The following is a 20,156-nucleotide window of genomic DNA, read 5'->3' as shown; positions in this document are numbered from 1 at the left end:
TCTACACTTAAAATACACAATTTGGGAATAAATTCTACGCACACAAATTAGCAACGGCAAAAGTAAACCACCCTCTTAAATAAACCTAAGACATTTTCAGGTGGAAAATATAAATGTTGATTTTTTTTTTTAAAAACATGATTCTCTTGAACTTTATTCATTTTCTAGCAAAAGACTTGAAAACTGAACTAAATAGACAATAGGTGCAGGAGTAGGCCATTCGGCCCTTTGAGCCAGCACCACCATTCAATGTGATCACTTAATAAGATTATTAAGGGGTTGGACACGTTAGAGGCAGGAAACATGTTCCCAATGTTGGGGGAGTCCAGAACCAGGGGTCACAGTTTAAGAATAAGGGGTAGGCCATTTAGAACTGAGATGAGGAAAAACTTTTTCAGTCATAATTCTCTGCCTCAGAAGGCAGTGGAGGCCAATTCTCTGAATGCATTCAAGAGGGAGCTAGATAGAGCTCTTAAGGATGGTGGAGTCAGGGGGTATGGGGAGAAGGCAGGAAGGGGGTACTGATTGAGAATGATCAGCCATGATCACATTGAATGGCGGTGCTGGCTCGAATGGCCTCCTCCTGCACCTATTGTCACTTATTGCAGAAGCAGTGCAGTGTGCCCCATTACCAGGATTCAGATTTTCCCTGACCACATGACTCAGGTTTCCCGGAATTGCACTTGTTTTTATTTTCAGTGCATGTCAGGTGGGGTGCAGACTGTGAGCTGAAGTGGAAGGCAGGCAGAGAAGCTGGGCAGCAGCCACAGCAGCAGCAGCAGCAGCAGCAGGGCGGAGCGTACATAGCCCGGTCATGGGCGGAGAGCCGCAGCAGTCAACGGGTGGAGCGGACCCGGACTCGGGCCCGGAGCATCCACCTGCAGCATGGAGCAGCTGAGAGCAGGTGCACACAGCTCCATCCGCAATTAATGCCGGCGGATCCAGGGCCTGCAGTGGGCGGGGAAACTGCGGATTGCAGTCCTGTTATTAGTGACAGCGGATTGCGGTCTGTAGTTAAGTGACAGCGGATTGCGGCCCATAGTTGGTGACAGTGGATTGCAGGCCTGTTATTAGTGACAGCGGATTGCGGCCCATAGTTGGTGACAGTGGATTGCGGGCCTGTTATTAGTGACAGCGGATTGCGGTCTGTAGTTAAGTGACAGCGGATTGCGGCCCATAGTTGGTGACAGTGGATTGCGGGCCTGTTATTAGTGACAGCGGATTGCGGGCCTACAGTTGGTGACAGACAATAGACAATAGGTGCAGGAGGAGGCCATTCGGCCCTTCGAGCCTGTACGCACCGCCATTCAATGTGATCATGGCTGATCATTCTCAATCAGTACCCTGTCCCTGCCTTCTCCCCATACCCCCTGACTCCACCATCCTTAAGAGCTCTATCCAGCTCTCTCTTGAATGCATTCAGAGAATTGGCCTCCACTGCCTTCTGAGGCAGAGAATTCCACAGATTCACAACTGACTGAAAAAGTTTTTCCTCATCTCAGTTCTAAATGGCCTACCCCTTATTCTTAAACTGTGGCCCCTGGTTCTGGACTCCCCCAACATTGGGAACATGTTTCCTGCCTCTAACGTGTCCAACCCCTTAATAATCTTATACGTTTCGATAAGATCCCCTCTCATCTAAATTCCAGTGTATACAAGCCTAGTCGCTCCAGTCTTTCAACATATGACAGTCCCGCCATTCCGGGAATTAACCTAGTAAACCTACGCTGCACGCCCTCAATAGCAAGGTTAAGTGACAGTGGATTGCGGCCCCGCAGTTGGTGACAGCGGATTGCGGGCCTGCAATGAGCGGGGCAATAGCGGGTCCGCACATGGAATCAGGGAGCGGTGGTTCTCGTATCTGCAAAACAAGCAGTTCTGGTTGTGGTTGATTACTGTGCAAACACCTCATTAGTGGTTATCTCGCGTTGGTAGGTGGATTAAGGTCAAAACTTTTTCACCCAGAGAGTTGTGAATCTGGAATTGTCTGCCTCAGAAGGCAGTGGAGGCCAATTCACTGGATGCATTCAAAAGAGAGTTAGATAGGGTTAGCTGAATCAATGGATATGAGGAGAAGGCAGGAACAGGGTACTGATTGTGGATGATCAGCCATGGTCACATAGAATGGCAGTGCTGGCTCGAAGGGCCAAATGTCAAGTCAAGTCAAGTCAATTTTATTTGTATAGCACATTTAAAAACAACCCACGTTGACCAAAGTGCTGCACATCTGATTAGGAAAAAAAAAAAAAAAGAAACATACATGTAAGTGATAGGAGTAGAATTAGGCCATTCGGCCCATCAAGTCTACTCCGCCATTCAATCGTGGCTGATCTATCTCTCCCTCCTAACCCCATTCTCCTGTCTTCCCCCATAACCTCTGACACCTTCTGTCCTGTTGTTTCTGGAGACTTCCGTGACTTTTTCTGCACTCTCTTTCCTGTTAACACCACGCATATGCTTCCACGTAGTTGACTCCACCCCCCCCCCCCACCCCACTATTTAGTTTAAACCCACCCATGCAGCATTGGCAAACCTGCCTGCCAGACTGTTGGTACCCGTCCAGTTAAGTTGCAACCCGTCCCTTTTGTACAGGTCACCCCTGCCCCGGAAGAGATCCCAATGGTCGAGAAAACGAAATCCCTGTCCCCTGTATCAACTCCTCAGCCACACATTCAGCTCCCCTATCTCTCTGTTCCTACCATCACGAACACGAGGCACTGGAAGCAAACCAGAAATAACTGTCCTGGAAGTCCTGCTTTTCAGCCTCCTGCCTAATTCCATATACTCGCGTTGCAGAACCTCCTTCCTCTTCTTACTTTAGTCATTTGTGTCTACATGCACAACTACTTCTGGCTGCTCACCTTCCCTCTTGAGGATGTCCTGCAGTCGGTCCATTGCCGCACCATGAGGGGGCAATGCATCATTGTCCTGACGGTGGAGTAACCAAATCTCCATAGAAACATAGAAAATAGGTGCAGGAGGTGGCCATTTGGCCCTTCGAGCCAGCACCCCCATTCATTGTGATCATGGCTGATCATCTACAATCAGTAACCTGTGCCTGCCTTCTCCCAACACCCCTTGATTCCACTAGCCCCTAGAGCTCTATCTAACTCTCTTTTAAATTCATCAATTGGCCTCCACTGCCTTCTGTGGCAGAGAATTCCACAAATCCACAACTTTCTGGGTGAAAAAGTTGCTTCTCACCTCAGTTTTAAATGGCCTCCCCTTTATTCTTAGACTGTGTCCCCTGGTTCTGGACTCCCCCAACATTGGGAACGGAACATTTTTCCTGCATCTCGCTTGTCTAGTCCTTTTATAATTTTACACTCTATAAGATCCCCTCTCATCCTTCTAAACTCCAGTGAATACAAGTCTAGTTTTTCCTCATATGACACCCTGTTTCCACGCTGTATCTTTAAACTAAACTAAACTGAACTGTCTTGTGATGCACTTTGGAATGTCTTACTACCTTAAATGCAGGCTGTGGTGCTTAGGAGGCACAAGAGACTAGAGAGGTTGGAATCCTGAGCAATAACCTAAGTGCTTGAGGAACTCAGCGAGTCCAGCAGCACCTGTTGAGGGAAGTGAGCAGGTCACGTTGTATTTAGTTTGATTTTTTAGGGCTAATAGAGTTTTGGTGTTACTGGCCTTTTGTGGGGTGTATCACTGCCTAAAGTTATTTTGGTGCTTAATTGATGCAAATCTTTTGGAATGTTATTCATCACCATTTATTTCTGCAGAAATTCCCCTTGTGTTTGTGCCCATTCTTCATGTGGCTATTTAAACTGAAAACATTTCTTTATATTTTTAATTGCTTACTTAATCTCTGTGTAAAGTTAGAATCTGCTTCAGAATTCACCTGTGATAGTTTAGACAACAGGTGCAGGAGGAGGCCATTCCGGGAATTAACCTAGTAAACCTACGCTGCACGCCCTTTTTACTAATACTCTTTGTGGCAAAAAATCCTCTTATCCCCTGTAACTCACCTTGAAGTATTATACCCACACGACATAATATGAAAGCTTAATACAAGAATATTTCCATCTCTGATTATGACGACCTAAAAACTGCTTTGTTGTTTAGATGGCGGTGGAGAAAATGCAGTGGAGTATTTTTTTAAGCAAAGAAGAATACAATCTAAAGATGCCGTGGAAATCATCTGGTATCACGCTGCCAACAAAAAAGCACAAATGAAAGAAGCATTGAAAAGTAAGAAACTATAAGTCACGAATGGAAATATCACGTGTGTAAAGCAATTGTGGTGCAGTAGATAAAGGCACTGCATACAATACAATACAATACAATACAATATATCTTTATTGTCATTGTACCCAGGGGTACAACGAGATTGGGAATGCGCCTCCCATACGATGCAAGTTAGGTCTCAATTTAGTTTCACTTAATTTAGAGATACACCACAGAAACAGACCCTTTGTCCCACTGATTCCGCTCCTACCAGCAATCCCTGTCACACAAGCACACACTATGGGGGCAATTTACAGTTTTTTTACTGAAGCCAATTAACCTACAAATCTTGGAGTGTGGAGGAAACCGCAGCGCTTGGAGAAAACCCACGCGGTCACGGGGAGAACGTACAAACTCCGTACAGACAGCTGGGGTATTCAGGATCGAACCCAGTCTCTAGCCCTGTAAGGCAGCAACTCGACCGCTGCGCCACTGTGCCACTGGAATTCTTTGCTGTACTGGTCTCAACTGAACAATTTTTGATCTAACACCCATTGAAATTGATAATAAATACGGCTATATTAAATCGTGAAAGCCATGGAGTAGATAAATAAAGTATAATTTGAATGCAGACTTAAAACATTGAGAACGGCAATAACTCAATGTGTTTCCATATAACAGCAAAACAGTTTAAATGGCAAAGTTATATTCAACATTACATTTCAGATAGGAATATCTTATTTTCGTGTTTGACAAAGTAATAAGAGAAATATTTTATTGTTCCAATCCCTTATTTATCCCTTTTTATCGCTCTTTTCAAATAATTGTAATTGAGAGACACACTTACTGTAAGAGTTTCCAAACACAAGTGAACTATTTGCAATGAATTCACAATAACAATATTAATTGTCGACTTGGAAATGACAAAAATGCAGTCGAATGGTTTAGGAGATTTAGTGCCATGTTAATTTGATGGATACTCTGTTTTACTGCATTGCTTGCTTATATTTCCTTCCAGCTGCAGTCTGGAGAAATACAAATCATAAGATCATGGTACAAGGGTACTTTATTTCTCACATGTACCGAGGTACAGTGAAATTCATTTTTGTAAACAGCTCAGTACAAGTATCACTATATATAAGCAATTGGATACATCTCAGATGAACATCACAGATACAGCACAACCATAGAGCAGTTATAAACTGAAGGTAGACACAAAATGCTGGAGTAACTCAGCGGATCAGGCAGCATCTCGGGAGAGAAGGAATGGGTGACGTTTCGGGTCAAGACCCTTCTTCAGACTGATTGAGACAATATACAGTCGCCAGTTTTTGATGCCATTTTCAAGTCCTATGTCAAATGACATAGGGTCATAATTATGCCATTCAACCCGTCGAATCAGCTCCTCCATTGAATCATGACTGGTCTATTTTTCCATCTCTATCCCATTCTCCTGCTTTCTTCCGTAACCTTTGACGCCCTCTCTAATCAAGAACCTATCAATCTCCGCTTTAAAAATACCCATTGACGGCCTCCACAGCCGTCTGTGGTAATGAATTCCACGGATTCACCACCCTCATTCCTCCTCATTTCCATTCTAAAGCTACGTCCTTTTATTCTGAGGCTGTGCCCTTTAGTCCCACGAGTGAAAACATCCTCTCCACATCCACTCTATGTAGGCCATCGGTAGGTTTCAATGAGAGGGTACCTTGGTATGCTTGTAAAGAGGGAAGAAGCTTAGACTTTATTGCCTTCCATCACAGTGAGGAATGTGGGGAATGCGCTGTGGTGGATGTTTATGTTAACCTTTATGTAGTTGTGTGTCTTGTTGCTTTTTTTAGTATGGCTCAGAATAAATGGTTGACACATTTACAACTGGGTTTAGGGAACAATAATCATTATACTAAGGAGTTTAAATCTCTGTAATTCTCCACTGCAGAGAGGGATTTGGATGCTTGCTATTTGTACATGTTTAATGGGGGTCAGGATGTCATCTACCTCAGATAACCTAAGGCAAAGGAGCAGAGATAATTTTATTGGATGACACTCAAGCAGCCTGTGGTTAAGGAGCCATAATAGACACAAGGATTCTTACTGCTGATACACACAAAGTACTGGAGTAACACAGCGGGTCAGGTAGCATTTCTGGAGCAATAGGATGGGTGACGTTTTGGGTCAGAATCCTTCTTCAGACTGAAAGTAGATAGTGGGGGGTGGGGGGGAGGGTTGAAGAGCTGGAGGTGAGAAAAAACCAGGACCAACCAGGGCCGGCCACAAATGACCTCGGGTGGGCGCACTGTTGGCGAGGACTGGTGTGATCTTAAGAGGAACCATGTGAAGAGCTGTGGAACTGGTAAAACAACTAGGTTAGAGGAAGGAGGCAAGGAGGGAGGGGAGGAGAGTGTGAGATAAAATTACTTAAAAGTATAGAATTTAATGTTCATACCCAGGTGAAATATGAGGTGCTGTCCCTGCAGTTTGTATGTGGCCTCACTCTAGCAATGGAGGGGGCCCAGGCCAGAAAGATCAATATGGGGATGGGAAGGGGAGCTGAAATGGTTGGTGTTAAGGATCGTGCAAGGATCACAGGTCGGCGTGGACTTGGTGGGCCGAAGGGCCTGTTTCCATGCTGTATCTCTAAACTAAACTAAACTTAATGTTCTTGAAAGTTTGAATGAAAGTTGTGCTTTGCAATAAATGTTGGGTATATTGGATATCATTGCTCACAGATACCTTATTTCTACATTATCATAGGTGATGCACATATGATTGAAGCAGATATTATTTTTGGCAACGAAGGTCCAATTATGGCCCATCCTCCTGAGACTGACAGTGACAACACCTTGCAAAATTGGTTGAATGAGGTGCTGCAATCAGATAAAGGCATCAAACTGGATTTTAAGAGGTACATCCACTAAAAAAATCCATATTATTTGTTGAGAGTTTGATTTTGATAACTTATCAATTAATACTCTTCCATTCAGTACAAGTATCACTATATATAAGCACTTAGATACATCTTAGATGAACATCACAGATACAGCACAAGCATATAGCGGTTATAAAGTGAAATATGCAGTGAAAGTCTATCATTTTAAACGGGACTTCAGCTAGTTGGGGAGAGGGTTCGAGTGATGGGAAGTTTAAAGAATCAAAAATAAATGAGAAAAGAACATAATGAGAGGGGATGTTCAACGAGATCTGGGTGTCCTAGTGCATCAGTCACTGAAAGGAAGCATGCAGGTACAGCAGGCAGTGAAGAAAGCAAATGGAATGTTGGCCTTCGTAACAAGAAGAGTTTAGGAGCAAAGAGGTCCTTCTACAGTTGTACCGGGCCCTGGTGAGACCGCACCTGGAGTACTGTGTGCAGTTTTGGTCTCCAAATTTGAGGAAGGATATTCTTGCTATTGAGGGCGTGCAGCGTAGGTTCACTAGGTTAATTCCCGGAATGGCGGGACTGTCGTATGTTGAAAGGCTGGAGCAATTAGGCTTGTATACACTGGAATTTAGAAGGATGAGGGGGGATCTTATTGAAACATATAAGATAATTAGGGGATTGGACACATTAGAGGCAGGAAACATGTTCCCAATGTTGGGGGAGTCCAGAATAAGGGGCCACAGTTTAAGAATAAGGGGTAGGCCATTTAGAACGGAGATGAGGAAGAACTTTTTCAGTCAGAGAGTGGTGAAGGTGTGGAATTCTCTGCCTCAGAAGGCAGTGGAGGCCAGTTCGTTGGATGCTTTCAAGAGAGAGCTGGATAGAGCTCTTAAGGATAGTGGAGTGAGGGGGTATGGGGAGAAGGCAGGAACGGGGTACTGATTGAGAGTGATCAGCCATGATCGCATTGAATGGCGGTGCTGGCTCGAAGGGCTGAATGGCCTACTCCTGCACCTATTGTCTATTGTCTATAATGTGAGGGAAAGTGAAAATCAAAATGCGACAAATATGGGCAAATCATGTAAAGAAAAGTGAGTGAAGTAGGTGAAAATTGTAAGAAGTCAAAGCATGACCTTGGGTTCGGTCTGTGTGGAGTTTGAATGCTCTCCCTGTGGACCACGTGGGTTCCCTCCAGGTGCTCTGGTTTCCTCCCACATCCCAAAGAGGTGCGGGTTGGCCATTGAGGGCGTGCAGCGTAGGTTCACTAGGTTAATTCCCGGAATGGCGGGACTGTCGTATGTTGAAAGGCGGAAGTGGCGGCGCCTAACGGCTGCGGGTCGCTGGCAGTCTGTTCGTCTTTTTTCCTTTTTTTTTGTTGTGTGTCGGTGTTGGGATGGTTTTTTTGGTTGTGTATGTGTGGGGGGTGGTGGTGTGGGTACGGGGGTGGTGGTGTGGGTGGGGGGGTGGGGGAAACCTTTCTCTTTTAGGTCTCTTCCTCACGGCGCGGGGTGCGGCTCGGCCGCGGGGCCTTCCATCGCCCGGCGCGGCTCGGCCGCTGGACTTAACATCGCCCGGTGCGGCTCGGCCGCTGGACTTAACAGTGCCCGATGCGGCTTGGCCGCGGGGCCTTCCATCGCCCGGTGCGGCTCGGCCGTGGGGCCTAACATCGCTGGTGCGGCTCGGCCGCTGGACTTAACAGTGCCCGGTGCGGCTCGGCCGCAGGGCCTAACATCGCTGGTGCGGCTCGGCCGCTGGACTTAACAGTGCCCGGTGCGGCTCGGCCGCGGGGCCTAACATCGCCCGGCGCGGCTCGGCCGCGGGACTTTTCATCGCTGGTGCAGCTCGGCCGCTGGACTTAACATCGCCCGGTGCGGCTTGGCCGCGGGGCCTTCCATCGCCCGGTGCGGCTCGGCCACGGGGCCTAACATCGCCCGGCGCGGCTCGGCCGCGGGACTTAGCTGCGCACGGCTCGGTCGCGGGGCCTTCCATCGCCCGGCTCGGTCACGGGGTCTTCCATCGCCCGGTGCGGCTTGGCCGCGGGGACTTCCACCTCCTTGCGGGGACTGTGCGGGTCGGTCGGGGACGAGCTGTCTGTCCGTGGGCGTGGGGAAGAGAGTGGAAGTTTTGTTGCCTCCATCACAGTGAGGGGGTGTTTGGAGTCACTGTGATGGACGTTTGTGTTGGGGTCATGTGTCTTGTGTTCTTTTTTTGTGTGTGACTGCTATGTAGTTTCGTTCGGTACCTTGGTACCGAATGACAAATAAAGCTCTGTTGAACTGTTTGTAGATTAATTGGCCTCTGTAAATTGCCCCTAGTGTGTAGGGAGTGCGATAACATACAACTAGTGTGAACGGGTGATTGATGGTCGGCGTGGACGTGGTGTTTCCACGCTGAATCTTTAAAACTCTGAACATCAGACTATTTATTTGAATGCACATAATATTTATAGAGATATTCACAAAATGCTGGAGTAACTCAGCAGGTCAGGCAGCATCTCGGGAGAGAAGGAATAGGTGACGTTGGCTTGAGATAGAGATAGTTGGCTTGACAGCATATTTAGTAACATATGAATATGATCGAACGGCTCATGATTGTAGGATGGCCAGGGATGGGAACCAATTTTCCACATCTTCTCAAAGCCCAATTGTCAGTAGTCTCTGAGAGTTCTATTGGCAGTGGCAATCTTGACAATACACGTAGAGCATTTCTGCACCCTTCAACTTGGCTCTTGGACTTGCTTTTGCCCCTTGGTCATGTATCCAAGACTACTGCAGAGATACATGCAGCTTTTGGAATCTGGACCTGTTATAGCAGTTCATATTTCATAAGTTCTAGGAGCAGAATTAGGCCATTTGGCCCATCAAGTTTATTCAAGTCATCAAGTCTATTCCGCCACACAATCATGGCTGATCCATCTTTCCCTCCTAACCCCATTCTGCTGCCTTCTCTCAATAACCCTTGACACCCGTACTAATCAAGAATCTATCTATCTTTGCCTTAAAAATATCCAATGACTTGGCCTCCACAGCCTTCTACGGCAATGAATTCTACAGATTCACCACCTTCTGACTAAAGAAATTCCTCCTCATCTCTTTCCTAAAGGAACGTCCTTTAATTCTGAGACTATGACCTCTGGTCCTAGACTCTCCCACTAGTGGAAACATCCTCTCCACATCCACTATATCCAGGCCCCTCACTATTCGGTGAGTTTCAATGAGGAGAGCATTTGTAATTTTTCACTGCAGATATTTGTGTGTGTCCTTGTGAACAATGGCTGCCTAGCTGCAGGTTGATGTATGGCGTGGCGGAAGCAGGGATTTTTTTTGTTCAACTATTTAGGGATAGGATTTTGTTATGAAAAATGTGGATCTCTCTCCAGTTGGAACAACGGTCTTATATTTGTTTAAAAATCAATGTCAAAATGACCAAGGAAGAATAAAATCAGATTGTTCTATAACAACAGGTACATGTATAGGAAAGGTTTAGAGGGATATGGGCAAAACGGGGGCTGGTGGGACTAAGGTACAGGGAGCATCCAGGCTGGCATGTGCATGTTAGGCCGAAGGGCCTGTTTCCATGTTGTATGACTATGTACGATCAATTTTAATGACAACACTTTTGCATTGTACTAAAAAACAGCACATGGTTTAGTTTAGTTGAGTTTAGGTGCAGTGAAAAGCTTTGGTTACATGCTAACCAGTCAGCGGAAATACAATACATGATTACAATCGAGCCATCCACAGTGTACGGACACGCACACGATAAAGAGAATAACCTGAATAACGTTTAGTGCTAGATAAAGCCAGTAAAGTCCAATCAAAGATACTCCAATGAGGTAGATAGCAGTTCAGGACTACTCTCTGGTTGTGGTAGAGTGGTTCAGTTGCCTGATAACAGCTGGGAAGAAACTGTCCCTGAATCTGGAGGTGTGCATTTTTTCACACTTCTAAACCTTTTGAGACATAAGCAGTGTACACTGTGTCAGAGTTTGTGACATTAATGGCAACAGTTGTGCCTGGTCCAATTACTTGGTATTAAAATCCAATATTTTGTTATTTTTGAAGTTTGTCAGCTGTGGAACCTGCGATGAAAATGTTAGTTTCAATGAAGCATTCCCTCATGCGGCCAGTGTGGATCAATGCCGACATCCTGCCTGGACCGAATGAGAGCAGTGCAGCACGGATCGCCAAGGAGTTTTTGCACATTGTAACGTCATACTTACCCGATGTAACCCTCTCTCTGGGATGGAAAACCAACAAGTTGGTTGACCAAACGCAAGGTAATGTTTGTGAAATGTAATTGAAATAATTAGATGGAAAAAAATCGATTTATCAACCTTATGCCTTCACAAGTTCATAATTAGGCCATTCGGCCCATCAAGTCTACTCTGCCATTCAATCATGGCCGATCTATCTTTCCATCTCAACCCCTGCCTTCTCCCCATAACCATTGATACGCCTATTCAAGAATCTCTCAATCTCCACCGTAAAAATATCCATTGACTTGGCCTCCACAACCTTCTGTGGCAATGAATTCCACAGATTCACAACCCGCTGACTAAAGATATTCCTCCTCACTCCTTTCTAAAGGTAAATCCTTTTATTCTGAGGGTATGGCCTCTGGTTCTAGACTCCCACTCGTGGAAACATTCTCTTCACATCCACTCTATCCAGGCCCTTCACCATTTGGTAAGTTTCAATGAGGTCGCCCCTCACTCACCCTTCGAAACTCCAGTGAGCACAGGCCCAGTGCCGTACAGTGCGAGTACAGGCCCAGTCTCAGAACCTTTCATCAGTCTGAGGAAGGGTCCCGACCTGAAATATCACCTGTCCATGTTCTCCAAACATTGAAAGCAAGGCCAAGAGATGCAACCTAATCCCCTGAGTTAGTCCAGCATTTTGTGTCTATTTAAAAGAAATCAACCTCATGTATTTACTTTGTTTATAGGAGTATGTAGGTCATGCCTTCATTGTCCTCCTCTGGTAAATATGTTGAGGCCCACATACTGGCAGGAGGGGGGTAATTACAGAATTATATTGTTATCTCGGAGTCCAAGTCCACAACTTCCTGAAAGTGACAACTCAAGTAGATAGAGTGGTAGAGAGGGCATATGTTATGCTTGCTTTCATAGGTCGGGGAATTGTGTGTAAGAGTATGGAAGTCATGACTTTGGTTAGACTACATTTGGAGTATGATGTTGTGGGTGCAAGAGGATCGGAGCTGGGAGCTGAATATTCAGGGTTATACGTCCTATCGGAATGACAGACAGGTGGGCAGAGGGGGCGGGGTAGCTCTGCTGGTAAGGAATGAAATTCAGTCCTTAGTGAGGGGTGACATAGGATCAGAAGATGTAGAGTGATTGGGGATAGAGCTGAGAAATTGTACGGGTAAAAAGACCCTAATGGGGCCAGGATATAGGATGCAAGTTACATCAGGCGATACAATTGGCATGTAAAAAAGGCAATGCTACGGTGGTCATGTGAGATTTCAATATGCAGGTAGACTGGGAAAATCAGATTGGTACTGGACCCCAAGAAAAGGAATTTGTAGAATTCCTCCAAGATGGATTCTTGGAGCAGATTGTAGTGGACCCTACCAGGGAAAAGGCAATTCTGGATTTAGTGTTGTGTAATCAACCGGATTTGATAAAGGAACTCAAGGTAAAGGAACCACTAGGAGATAGCGACCACAACATGATAAGTTTTAATCTGCAATTTGAGAGGGAGAAGGTGAAATCGGAAGTGTCGGTATTGCAGTTGAACAAAGGGGACTATGGAGGCACGAGGGAGGAGCTGGCCAAAGTTGACTGGAAAGGGACCCTAGCAGGGGTGACGGTGGAACAGCAATGGCAGGGATTTCTGGGAATAATTCGGAAGATGCAGGACCTTTTCATGCCAAAGAGGAAGAAAGATTCTAGGGGGAGAAAGAGGCGACCTTGGCTGACCAGAAAAGCCAAGGACAGTATAAAACTAAAAGTGAAGGCACATAACATAGCAAAGATCAGTGAGAAGCCAGAGGATTGGGAAGCTTTTCAAGAGAAACAGAAAGTAACTAACAAGGCAAAAGGGGGAGAAAAGATGAAATACGAAGATAAGCTAGCAAATAATATAAAAGAGGATAGCAAGAATTCAATTACATAAAGAGTAAGAAAGAGGCAAGAGTGGACGTTGGACTGCCGGAGAATGATGCAGGGAATGACAATGGGGAATAAAGAAATGGCAGACGAGTTCAATCACATTTTTGCTTCAATCATGTGATAGGAGTAGAATTAGGCCATTCGGCCCATCAAGTCTGCTCCGCCATTCAATCATGGTTGATCTACCTCTCCCTCCTAACCCCATTCTCCTGCCTTCACCCCATAACCTCTGACACGTGTACTAATCAAGAAGTCTTCACAGTGGAAGACGCCAGCAACGTGCCTGAAATTCAAGAGTCAGGTGCTGGAAGTTAGTGGAGTAGCTATTACTAAGGAGAAGATGGTTGGGAAGCTGAAAGGGCTGAAGGTGGAGAAGTCACTTGGACCAGGTGGACTGCACCCTACGCTTCTGAAAGAGGTGGCTTTAGAGATTATGGAGGCATGGACAGTGACATTTCAAGAATCGCAAGAGTCAGGAGTGGTTCCAGATAAGAGGTTTTCAAGAGAGAGTTAGGTTTAGCTCAGAAGGCTAAGGGAATCATGGGGTATGGGGAAAATGTCCAGAACCAGGGGTCACAGTTTAAGAATAAGGAATAAGCCATTTAGGACTGAGATGGGGAAAAACTATTTCACCCAAAAAGTTGTGAATCTGTGGAATTCACTGCCACAGAAGGCAGTGGAGGCCAATTCACTGGATCCTTTCAAGAGAGAGTTAGATAGGGTTAGCGGGATCAAGGTATACGGGGAAAAAGCAGGAACGGGGTACTGATTTTGGATGATCAGCCATGATCATATTGAATGGCGGTGCTGGCTTGAAGGGCCGAATGGCCTACTCCTGCACCTATTTTCTATATTTCTGTGACATTTCCCGAAAAAAGCATGCGGGTGATTTGAAAACAAAGAAAAAACATCTTTAGAAATCAATTGACTTTTGCATTTAGGTTACACCTGGGAGATGGTGAAGGAGATGGAGCAGGTTTGCCAGACGCTAAGCCAGCCAGTAACATTCGCTGTCAGAGCAGCGCTACTTCGATTGTCCTGGCCACAGCTACGCTGGTTGCTGCAGCAGTCAGAAAGGTAAACAGAACCTTCCGGAAGTCTCTTCTGTAGATCAACCCCCTAGGCGGATTGATCCATGCCTGACTTTCGTATTGCTGACCTGATCTATGGTCCATGCCTGGTTTTGGTAGTGTTACCTGTATTATGCTGCTGATTAAATTCGTTTCACTTGGTAACCATGGGGTGTACCATGCAGAGGTTTCCTCACTTGCTCTCTGCATTGTATTTGTAATAAAACGCTTTTGTAAGAAGTGTAGATTTCCACAAATCGTTTATCGTGAAACGAATTTAATCAGCAGCATAATACAGGTAACTACCAAAACCAGGCATGGAGCATAGATCAGGTCAGCAATATGAAAGTCAGGCATGGATCAATCCGCCTAGGGGATTGTTCTACATCTTCTCCCAGCAGGTGGCTCACTTTTAAACTTGCCTTTCACTGAAGTCGACACAGTGTTCTGATTTTGCAGCTTACACTTATTGGTAACTTTGATGCGTAAATGATCATTCACATTCTCTATTTCAAATCCTCATCTTTTCAGTTTTGTTTCATTTTATTTGCACTTTCGTCAGAGGGTGGTGAATCTGTGGAATTCTTTGCCACAGAAGGCAGTGGCTATTTTCACGGCAGAGATGGATAGATTCTTGATTAGTTTGGGTGTCGGGGATGATGGGGAGAAGGCAGGAGAATGGGGTTAGGAGGGAGAGTTAGATCAGCCATGATTGAATGGTGGAGTAGACTTGATCGGTCGAATGGCCTAATTCTGCTCCTATCACTGGTGAGCTTAGGCTCTCGGCCTTGTCTGAAAGCACGATGAGAGAAAGGGAATAGAGATCAGAAACAGTGCTTTTAGTCCAAAGAGGGTGTTGGAGACAGAAACATTTCCCAGCAGTGGTGATAAAGAGGATTGCATCTGTGCACCATGAACGGGCAGGTCAATAAATTCTGACAGGAGCCATTTCTTTTTTTAAAAACAAAGGGGGATACAGCAGGAAACACAGTACTTAGCCGAATATCAGTAGTGGGGAAATGCTAGACTCTGTTATAAAGGATGAGTAGTAAGACACCTGGAAAATATGAAAGAGATTAAATAAAGTCAACATGATTACCAGAAGGATCTAATGGATAATATTTAGGATGTAACTTGTAGAATTGATAGCGGAAAATCAGTGGATATCTTGGACTTGGATATTCAGAAAGCCTTTAATAATGTTTCGAGTCAGGACCCTTCTTGGGGTGTACACTTCTACACTCTATGAAGAGTCCTGACCCCAATGTCATCTATCCATGTCCTCCAGAGATGCTGCCTGACCCAAATGAGTTAGTTTAGTTTAGATACAGCGCAGAAGTAGGCCCTTCGGCCCACCGAGTCTGTGCCGACCACCGATCCCCGCACATGAACACTATCTTACACATAACTAGGGACAATTTACAATTTTACCAAGCCAATTAACCTACAAACCTGTACGTCTTTGGAGTGTGGGAGGAAACCGGAGCTTCCTGGGGTAAACCCATGCAGGTCACGGGGAGAACGTACAAACTCCGTACAGACAGCATCCGTAGTCAGGATTGAACCTGGATCTCTGGCACACTAAGACAGCAACTATATCGCTGTGCCAGCATGCGGCCCAAGTTACTCCAGCCCTTTGTGTTTTACATGTACACGGTTAGTGTGTAAATTTAAAGCACTTGGTGTTGGGGCTAATAAATTAGCACAGATTGAAATAGAGGGGCTGCAATGAAAGTTTAACAAACTGGTGGCTTGGTTGGTGGGACTGCAATAAAAGATCAGGTAGATTAGAGTTGTTCTGCTTGGGTTTTAGAAAAAAATGAGAGGGAATCTAATTGAAATTTACAAGATTCTGTCAGGATTAGACAAATTGGATGGTGGGAGAATGTTTCCCTCGGCTGGCGAGTCATAAGGTCATAAGTAATAGGAGCAGAATAAGGCCATCCGGCCCATCATGTCTACTCCGCCATTCAATCATGGCTGATCTATCTCTCCCTCCTAACCCCATTCTCCTGCCTTCCCAAATCCTCTCCTGTGCTAATCAAGAATCTATCTATCTCTGCCTTAAAAATATCGAAGCAATTAGGACTGAGATAAGGAGAAATGTCTTCATTCATTGGGTGATCCAACCCATGGAGTTGGCCCTCATGGAACATTACAGAGGCAAAGTCATTAGTTTCATTTATTGTCACGTGTCCCAATATAGTTAATGAGATTGAAACTTCTAGAAACAAAAGGCATTAATGGGTACATGGGCGAATGGATTTAGAGTCATAGTGATTCAGTGTGGGAACAGGCCCAATGGCCCAACTTGCCCACACCGGCCAACATGTCCGAGCTACACTAGTCCCACCTGCCTGCGCTTGGTCCATTTCCCTCCAAACCTGTCCTATCCATGTACCTGTCTGTTTCTTAAACGTTGGGATAGTCCCAGCCTCAACTGCCTCCGGTGGCAGCTTGTTCCATACACCCACCACCCTTTGTGTGAAAAGGTTACCCCTCAGATTCCTATTACTGCTATTGAGACAGATGAACAGCCATGATTGTTTTATATGGTAGATGAGTTTCAAGGTTCAATCCTCCAATTTCTTTGTTTCCATGTTTTATTATTGAGTGTTCCATAAGTTAGTATTTCACTGTGTTTTGTTGACTGTTTGACCCTGCCTGTGATGAAGGTGTAGCCTGAGTAATTTTCCTTTTCACACAGATACAGTCTGACCGTGTGGACGGCAAGAGACGATTCATACGCTCTTGAAGACATGCTGTACATCCGAGAGGACTTCGACAAATCAAAGATCTATTATGATCTTTTTGAACCTCAAATCAGTGCCTTAAGGCAGGCAGCAAACTAGAAAACTGAAGACCTCAAATACCAACAAGTCACCACAAAGACAGAATTTGCATTTATTCAGCATTTTTAACATAGTAAACCATCGCAAGATAATTATCAAATGCAATTTAAGAAGTGTGGTGCAGCAGTAGAGTTGCTGCCTTACAGCGCCAGAGACCCGGGTTCGATCCTGGCTACATAGAAACATGGAAAAATAGGTGGAGTAGGCCATTCAGCCCTTCGAGCCAGCACCGCCATTCAATATGATCATGGCTGATCACTTAAAATCAGTAACCTGTTCCGGCTTTTTCCCCATATCCCTTGATTCCTTTAGCCCTAAGAGCTAAGTCTAACTCTCGCTTGAAAACATCCAGTGAATTGGTCTCCACTGCCTTCTGTGGCAGAGAATTCCACAGATTCACAACTCTCTGGGTGAAAAGGTTTTTCCTCATCTCAATCCTAAATGGCCTACCCCTTATTCTTAAACTGTGCCCGCTTGTTCTGGACTCCTCCAAACATCAAGTACATTTTCCCTGAATCTAGCCTGTCCAATCCTTTAAGAATTTTAAATGTTTCTCTTATTTCCTCTCATTCTTCTAAATTCTAAATGAGGGCGTGCAGTGTAGGTTTACTAGGTTAATTCCCGGAATGGCGGGACTGTCATATGTTGAAAGACTGGAGCGACTAGGCTTGTATACACTGGAATTTAGAAGGATGAGAGGAGATCTTATCGAAACGTATAAGATTATTAAGGGGTTGGACACGTTAGAGGCAGGAAACATGTTCCCAATGTTGGGGGAGTCCAGAACAAGGGGCCACAGTTTAAGAATAAGGGGTAGGCCATTTAGAACTGAGATGAGGAAAAACTTTTTCAGTCAGAGAGTTGTGAATCTGTGGAATTCTCTGCCGAATCCTTTTGAAGCGTTTGAATGGATTTGGACCACATTGTCCAGGCGTCACCTTTCATACAAAACTCCCAAATGAATCCCACATCGCCAAGATGGGATACGCACAGATGAGCAAAATACTGAGCTAACTTCTCAAACCACCACCCTCTGCATTAAAACAACCCACTCAAGCAAGAATACATAATATGCGGTAATCTAAAAACTGAGTGCAATTCATAACCCATGATAATATCGGGAATTTTATATCAATGCTGAAAATTTTGAAATAGGCTGTAAACTGGAAAGGAAACCCTGAACTTTATTACTAATGAAGGACATTTTTAAATTCCGGACACTTGCGACGGCACTGAGGCAACAAGTTATTGCCTAAATGACAAGATGATGCTGTTCCTCTTGTTCTGTTCTCAGCAGGTGAACGCAAATATGAATATCTACAGAAATATATGCCAACAGGTTTTGGGCTACCAATAAACTTTTCTCTACCGAGCGTTTGGGTTGTGCTCATGGTAACAATAGACAAATAGGAAGGAGAATGGCAAAACAAAGGGATGTTTAGTTTAGTTATACGGCAGAGAAACAGGCCCTTTTGCCCACCAGGTCCACACCAACCAGCGATACCTGCACATTAACACTATCCTACACACAGAGGGGACAATTTACAATTTTTACCGAAGCCGATTAACCTACAAACCCGTATGTCTTTGGAGTGTGGGAGGAAACCAGAGCTCTCGGAGAAGAGTCACGGGGAGAAGGTACAATCTCCGTACAGAGAAGCACCTGTAGTCAGGATCGAACTCTGGTCTCTGGCGCTGTAAGGCAGCAACTCTACCACCGCGCCACCACTTTGTTGTGTCAATCTAGTTGTCGCTGTGATTTTTGGATTCTGAGTAGCTCAGAGGGAGAGGGGCAAATTGCAAGGGGTCGTAGTAGAACATTCCAAGTACTCATGGTGAATTGTCTCGGAAATCATTTAGGATTAAAGAATAAATAATATTGTGATTAAAGGGTAGCTTGCAAGAGAACTGCAGCTTGATTAGTTACAGTTAAGGGTAAAAGTAGTGTAAGGCATAGAATTCAGGAGTCATATTGGAGTATAAGATGTATAATATTTTATATCATACATTCAGGCAGAATTGCATGTCATATCTTTTGTAGTGTTTATTCATGGGGGTTTATCATATTGCAGTCTGAAGAAGGGTCTCGACCCGAAACGTCACCCACTCCTTCTCTCCTGAGATGCTGCCTGACCTGCTGAGTTACTCCAGCATTTTGTGAATAAATACCTTCGATTTTTACCAGCATCTGCAGTTATTTTCTTATATCATATTGTAGTAAATGTTTTAAAAGAGATGTGTGTTGTGTTGGTCTGTGGGCCCAACTTGCACACACCGGCCAACATGTCCCAGCTACACTAGTCCCACCTATCCACATCGCTTCAAACCTGTCTTGTCCATGTACCTGTCTAACTGTTTCTTAAATGTCAGGATAGTCCCTGCCTCAACTACCTCTGGCAGCTCGTTCCATACACCCACCACCCTAAATCCTTTAAAATTCTATTAAATCCTTTCCCCTTCCCCTTAAATCTATGTCCTCTGGTCCTCGATTCAGGGCAAGAGACTGTGCATCTACCTGATCTTTTCCTCTCATGATTTTGTACACCTCCATATCCCCCCTCATCCTCCTGCGCTCAGGGAATAGAGACCCAGCCTACTCAACCTCTGCCTATAGCTCACACCCTCTAGTGAATAGCAGTAGGAGAAATAATCTCCAGGACCTCCTGTCCATCTCCTAAATGTGCAATCCACACCACATTTTTACCGTCTCCCCCCCCATCCCATCCCAAAGATGTTACTAAGATCAGTACAACATAACAACAATGTGGTCGATTACAGTTAATTGCAACTCCTACAATTCAGGATTTTAGTTTAGTTTAGTGCTACAGTGCGGATCCAGGCCCATCAGCCCACCGAGTCCACGCCAACCATCGATCCCCTTTTCACACTAGTTCTATGTCACCCCACTTTCTCTTCCACTCCCGACACATTAGTGGTAATTTACAGAGGTCAATTAGCCTACAAACCTACACATCTTTGGAATGTGGGAGGAAACCGGAGCACCCAGAGGAAACCATTGCAGTCACAGAGAGAAT

At 45.0% G+C, this 20,156-nt stretch overlaps 1 protein-coding gene across 1 annotated transcript; it reads left to right on the top strand.

Annotated features, from left to right (window-relative positions):
• Window positions 1-730: 730 nt before the first annotated feature.
• On the top strand, window positions 731-19,324 carry fam151b (family with sequence similarity 151 member B). Its single transcript, XM_078396565.1, has 6 exons — window positions 731-904; window positions 4,084-4,209; window positions 6,940-7,090; window positions 11,128-11,342; window positions 14,141-14,276; window positions 16,977-19,324. The coding sequence occupies exons 1-6, from the start codon at window positions 886-888 to the stop codon at window positions 17,119-17,121; spliced, it is 792 nt and encodes a 263-aa protein (XP_078252691.1). The 5' UTR covers window positions 731-885; the 3' UTR covers window positions 17,122-19,324.
• Window positions 19,325-20,156: the final 832 nt, after the last annotated feature.

This window comes from Rhinoraja longicauda, chromosome 3, assembly GCF_053455715.1.
Source record: "Rhinoraja longicauda isolate Sanriku21f chromosome 3, sRhiLon1.1, whole genome shotgun sequence".
NCBI lineage: Eukaryota > Metazoa > Chordata > Chondrichthyes > Rajiformes > Arhynchobatidae > Rhinoraja > Rhinoraja longicauda.
This window is presented reverse-complemented; position numbering and strand designations above follow the sequence as displayed.